Source organism: Eulemur rufifrons, chromosome 5, assembly GCF_041146395.1.
Source record: "Eulemur rufifrons isolate Redbay chromosome 5, OSU_ERuf_1, whole genome shotgun sequence".
NCBI classification, from domain to species: Eukaryota; Metazoa; Chordata; class Mammalia; order Primates; family Lemuridae; genus Eulemur; species Eulemur rufifrons.
This window is the reverse complement of record NC_090987.1, coordinates 20,571,348-20,577,518: the sequence shown is the minus strand read 5'-3', so window position 1 is coordinate 20,577,518 and position 6,171 is coordinate 20,571,348. Positions and strand designations below refer to the sequence as shown.

Genomic DNA, 6,171 nt, shown 5'->3' with positions numbered 1-6,171 from the left:
ATTTGGTTTTTTATTACGTGCTGAGGGACGGGGGCAAGGGAGATGGGACCATCCAGGTTTCTGGTTGGAGCCACTGAGGCATCCACGGGGAGGAGAGATGAGGCCACCAGAGTGATGCTACTGCCCAGGGAGAGGACGTGGCCTGAGAAGACAGTCCAAGATAGAATTCGATAGGACACCCTGACGTTTGAGGGGTGAACTGAGAGAGGAAGGAAACAGGAGAAGCAGGAGGCAGGAAAACCTTCTTCCAATGGGGCACCTTCTCCCCCACCCCCCACTGTAAATGCCACCTAGGCTGAAAGTCCCACCTCCTCTGCAAGCACCGAGGCCTCGTCCTGAGTGCTCACCATACTGGCCATCTCAGTGTGGGCATCTTGTCCTCCAGTGTCACTCGAAGGCACAGTCTGGGTGTGTGTGGCCTCCATGCCACCCGCAGCGCAGGCCTGGGCACATTGCAGGTGCTCAAGTGGTGGCTGTGGGTGACGGGCTCTCTGGCAAGCAGAGGGGACTGTCAGCTACCAGCAGATGCCAGACTTCTCCTAAGCGTTCCTGTTTCCCCGCTCACCCAGAGCCGGCCACCCGCTGGAATCCACACCCCCACCCCAATGCCAGCCTCCTTCTGCCAGAGGCCACAGCTTTTGCCTCCAAATCCAAACCCCCTTGCTTAAGCAGCAGGGCTGGGGGGAAGCATGGTGGCCCACACAGGATTCTATCACATCAACATCTCTACTGGGCATGGACCAAGGAGTGAGAACCACTCAACCTAGAGTGAGATCCTGATCTCTCTAACCTCTTCCTCCCTTGGTGACCTTGGGCAAGTCATTTAACCTCTCAAGGCCTCCATTTTTGCACAGGGTCCTAGTGAGGATTAAATGCTAATTCCCTCAAATGCCTAGACATCGTGCCTGGCACCTAAGGAAGCATTCAGTAAATGGTAGCTATTATTATTCTTAAAGAGCTTCCTGGCATGCCAATGCAAGCTAGAACAAAGTAAAATGACTTTGACAGCTCCCTAATGTAACACCTCCCCTCCCCACCCCTCCTCCGCCACTACCACCCTGGAGTTAATTAGAACCCTCCTTGGGTGTTTTCCAGAGATGGGATTTTACACTTATTCTGGGTTACAGAACCAGACTAAATGGAGGCGGGTTTCATTTCAACTGATAAAAAGCGAAAAGCTGCTTAGAGAAGTAGTGAGCTCCCCATCACTTCATGTGAACAAGCTGTCCCAGAGGACCACTTGGCATTAATGCTCTGGAGCATAAATCAACACGTATTAATATTTCTTGCTACACAGTTGTATCATCATTCCCTTTAATGAAATGGTGTTGCCAGTAGGCTGTAGTGCTGTGTGTCATTTGGCAAAAATAAAAAGTTGGCAGTCCTATGCTGGCCCTCCAAAAAGTTTTTTCTGAAATTGTACAGGGTTGTGATATCCAAAATCTTAGCCACCTCCTTCAAAAGGAGCCCCTAAAGTTGAAGACCCCCTGACATAGACACCTACACAGTCCTTTGGTGCCCAAGTTGGGCCCATTTCTTGTGCAAGATTCCCTCAATCTAAAATATGGTTCAGATCAATCCACAGAAACCCCAGGTTGATGATGCAAGGGCAGCACTGAAGAGGCTCGTTGACAGCAAGTGCCACCTGGGAAGGGCACTAGTGAACTGTCACTGCAGAATTCCAGCGACAGGGAAGGAGGCTGCAGAGTAGGACTTGGATTCCGTGACCTCTCCGGTCTATTTGCTCTCAGAGTGGCCCGTACAGTTCTTGGGAGGGACCAGGGGGTGGCTTTGTCCCTCCAACTACCTCTGACACTCAACCCCCACCCCCATCACCCCTCCAGGGCCTCAGCCCTCTGGGATCCTCTCCTGGAATCCAGTCTGTCAGTCACCTTCTGGGAGAGGTGCAGTGGGTTCAGGATTTAATGCCAATCGAGGAGTTAGCAAGAACCAGATGGGGCTATACTTTCCCATCTGTCCCCGAATCCAACTTCCTTCCCAATCACAATCACCCTAGATGAAATTCCCTTTCCTCAATTCTACAAGCTTTGAAGTATCATGCTCAGGGCTCCTGTAGGTTGCTCCCCACTGCAAATGCAGGACACCTGGCCAGCTACCCTAGGTAACAGCCTGACAAGAGGGGGGTGTCTGGGTAGCTACGGCCTTTCTAGGACTCACAAAGAGCAGCTGCCTGAAGACCAGGGCTGTACTGTGTGTCCCCCTTTGGTGGCCTGTGTCCCCCTCCTCCCCAACCAAGCACTGGGTTGGGAACACTCCTCCCACTCCCCTCCAAGCCACATAATGAAAAGGAGCTGGAGGACAACATGGAATCAAGTATACATTTTAAAAATCGTTTAATGGAACATAAACTCCTTTAGAAAAACATTCAGCTAGGTGATAACACCCATAGAAAAAAACACCAATCTTGTGTTTATCTTTTTTAATTTGGCATTTTGTTATTTGCATTTATATTAAAGCAAAGTGCATCTTTTCTTTATTTTTCTTGTTTATACACATTGCACAATACATAAATAATGATGCTTATAAAACGTCTTTATATTTACAAGTAATAATATATTTATATATAACATAAAATACATTTTTTTCTTTAATAAATCTCAGGTTTTTTTTTTCAGGAGTCCTTTCTCTCTCAAAGTACTACAATGCTAAATTTCCAATGAGAATGCTTCTCTTGTTCATTTAAACCTTTGTAGTTAGAAAAATAGCTTATGTTAAAGTCTAAACATGCTCATTGAGCTAAGAACAGTGTCTAAGTATCATACGAGTGTATGAGTTGTAGAAGAAATGAAAGAAGAGTTAGGTGTCAGCCTAGGATGGTACCTTGGGTTATGACAGACCAAATCCTTCTTGGAGAGGAGGGGACTGCAAAGCATGTCCCTCCCAGAGGTGCCCCCGCTGCTGGTCTGACGGCAGAGCTCAACACGCAGGCTGGGAGGGGGGAAAGTGCTGAGCTGGTTTTCTAAGTACGGGAAAAACCTGATGTAACCGGGGCGGGGGAGAGGCTGAGGACCTGCAAGGACACTGGGTGAGCAATACTGTGCCCGGGCTGCCCCGGCAGCCCTCGGGAAGCCCATCTCAGAGAGATCCAGGAGCAGATGGCCAAAACAGAAAGACGCTACGATGGCGGGGGGTGGCAGGAGGGGCGTAAGACAAGGATGAGAACAATTGGTTCTGGTTCAGCTGCTAGCAGGCTTGCTTCTCAGAAGCCTGTGGATAGGCCCGTGTCCTGGGAGGGGGAGCGGCGGGCGGGGGCTTCCCCAGGCTGGGGGCAGAGCCGTGTTTCTGGCAGCTGCTGGGACCCCCGTCGCCGGCTTGCCCAGGTACTGCCTCTGCCCCACTGAGCATGTCCAAAGGGCAAGAGAGGACACAGCGTGGGACCACAAACCTCCCAGCTGGGGACATCCGTAAGAAACACAAAGAGTTCATCGTTTGTCCCATCTGTCGTTCATGCACACGCGTGCGCACACACACAGCCGTGCACACTCACTCACACACACACTCCTGACAAGTGAAATGATGACCCGAAAGTTCAGGGACTGCTCCCATTCACACATTGTGTTTGGTGCGGCTCTGATTTTTTTGTTTCTCCTTTTCCTATGGGGTGTCCTCCCAACCACGCCTATCCCCGCCCCCCCGCAAAAAAACCCCAACAATTCATTTCATAAGCTATTTCTCAAAGAACAAAACAAAACGGAACACAAACAAGAACAACGAGAAGAAAAAACAAAACAACAAAAAAAACGACCAAAGAGTTTGCATGAAAAGCAAGCACTCAGGAGGAAAATATTAGCAGCAAAGTAGTTTGAACGGTGGCCTGCTCGGCTCACGCTCTGTCCTCTCCCCACGCGGCTACCGGCTGTTGAAGATGACCTCCAGCCAGCACGGGCAGCTGCTGATGAACTGGCGGGTGTAGCACTGGCCCCAGCCTTTCACGAAGCTGATCTGCACGGTGAAGCCAGTCCACGGCTGCTGCATGAACTCGTGGTCGTTGGGCCGCTGCAGGCTGTACGCCTTCTCGTAGTCGAAAGCCTTGATGGAGAAACCGGGGAACACCTTGTGTACCAACAGCGTCCTGGAGTCCGGGTTGTCCAGTGTGGCGGACTTGATGAAGATGGGGTAACTGCTGCGGTTGTACACCCACACCCCGTCCACCTCCCGCGTCAGCTGGATGCCACAGCCGATCTTGCTCCGCACTTTCTGCACCAGCTGACTCTTGTTGTCCGAATTGAGCTGTCCAAGGCAAAAGCCATTCCCCTGAGGTAGATCATAGAAGATATCCAGGGAGGGCTCCTGGACACAGTAGAGCCTCCCCACTCTCGTCTTCTCCTCCCAGTATGCCACCACGCACCAGTGTGACCGATCCCCAGGCTCCAGAAGAAGTTGGGAATCTGGAAAACAAAATGGCGGACACGGTTGGAGGCGATGGAAGGGGGATTCCTGGAATCAAAACACACACCCCCAGGGAGCTCGTGGTGCAACGGTAGCGCATCTGACTCCAAAACACACACCCATAACCAGGCTCGTCTCTCAGTGCAGGACGGCGGTGACGGTTCCTGGACTTGCTGCAGGCTCCACAGTCCTTCTACGGGGGCCTGGAAATCTTGACCCAGTGAGAGCAGAGCCCTGCCTTTCTGGAAGCAGGGGATGCACCTTCCATCCTGTCAGGTATCCACTATGCCAGCACCTGTGCCCACCTGGCCAAAGAAGACCCACCCCTGCAGAGCACCAGGGGACCCTTAGTAACTTGGCTGCTCTCGGTTTTAGGGCTAGAAAAGGCCTCCGCAGTGGCCTGGATCTTTCCACTGGATGGAACCACCCCTCCAGCTCCCTGACATCCTGATGAGAAAGCCAGGACCCAGAAAGCTTGTTGTTCAGGTACCCGGTAAGGACACACCCTGGTGTCCGGACTCCAGGACCACCTACTCAACAGTCCCTGGGTGCTTGTCATCCAGCTCTCAAATTAGTGCCTTGGTCATAAGGGACCTCTATGTGGTAAAAATCAAAAGGAGGGTGGTTTGGGACAAAAACATCTATCTTCCTAATAGAAAAACAACTCTGTGTGTCAGCAGCAGCTCTGTACACAAAGGGTGAATTCATGTCCAAATGCCAAATCCCAACACGCAGATCGGTATTAGCCCAGACTACCTTAACAAAGCTCCCTGCAGCCCAGACAGAAGATTATGTGTCTAGAATGGACATGACCATCCTGGACGCTCCGTTCCCCTTCTCTGCCGGCAGCCCCAACCCCAGGAGTGGCCCCTCTCTCCCCTCCTTCCGCAGAAGCATCTGGAGCCTGCACAGCGCCCTGCCCTCCCCCTCCCCTGCACACCCCTCCCCACTTTCCTACACGGTGGCTCTTCCTGCAGACAGCCTGGGACATCATCGGGGTGACTCTAGTAAGGTGATTTTCCTAAACAGGGGGATCCCATGGAGGAAAAGGGAGCCCTGGCAGCTGGCATTCCGACTCCTCCTTAAGCTGGAGCCAGTGGGCAGGCCTCAGACTGGGACCATAAATCTCCCCAGCCCAGCCAGACTGCAGGAACGCTGTGGTTTGTGGCGGCAGGGTGGAGACCGGAAGTCTTGTATTTGTTAACAAAAACGGGGAAAGGCGAGGGCAAGAAGCAGGGGGGAAGAGCCCCAGATCAGCCAGAGGCCTCCCTCTCCGTCTCTGCGGCCCCAGCTTCTCACTCTGGGGGGGCTGGGGGCATGAAGGTGGGGCGAGTGTGAGAAGTATTTCGGTTTGGCCTTTGTGGCTTTGGAGCACCTGGGCTCCGAGAGTCGATAAGGATGGGCTGCACCGTCCAGGGGGGGCGGGGGACTCGGGGGGGCCCCAGTGTCCAGCTGTCCCCAGCGGGCTAACGAGTGCAGCCCAGCACGCCAACTCATTCCACCTTCCACAGGCGTGTCAGGACCTGGGAAGCAGTCAGCGCACTCGCTTTTTTCCTAAGCAGCAGCCCGCCTTGGATGGAGGTGCCCGTGAATAAGTCCGTACAAATGTGCACACCGCGACCTGCCGAGGCAGCCACGAACACACCCCCTGAGCGCTGTTCCCTACAGACACCCCGACTGGCCTTCCCAAATGCCTGCCCAGACATCTACACAAGATGGGGAAGCTGAGGGCTCATTCCTGTCCCTCATTGAAAGTCAACA

At 52.8% G+C, this 6,171-nt stretch overlaps 1 protein-coding gene across 3 annotated transcripts in view; it reads right to left on the bottom strand.

The window, feature by feature from the left end:
• Positions 1-3,195: 3,195 nt before the first annotated feature.
• SMAD7 (SMAD family member 7) overlaps positions 3,196-6,171 on the bottom strand; it is a 28,003-nt gene continuing 25,027 nt past the window's right edge. For all 3 annotated transcript variants that reach the window (XM_069468009.1, XM_069468010.1, XM_069468011.1), the window contains exon 4: positions 3,196-4,409. In XM_069468009.1, the coding sequence (XP_069324110.1) occupies positions 3,871-4,409 (539 nt within the window). In that variant the 3' untranslated portion in view covers positions 3,196-3,870. The remainder of the gene's footprint in view (positions 4,410-6,171) is intronic.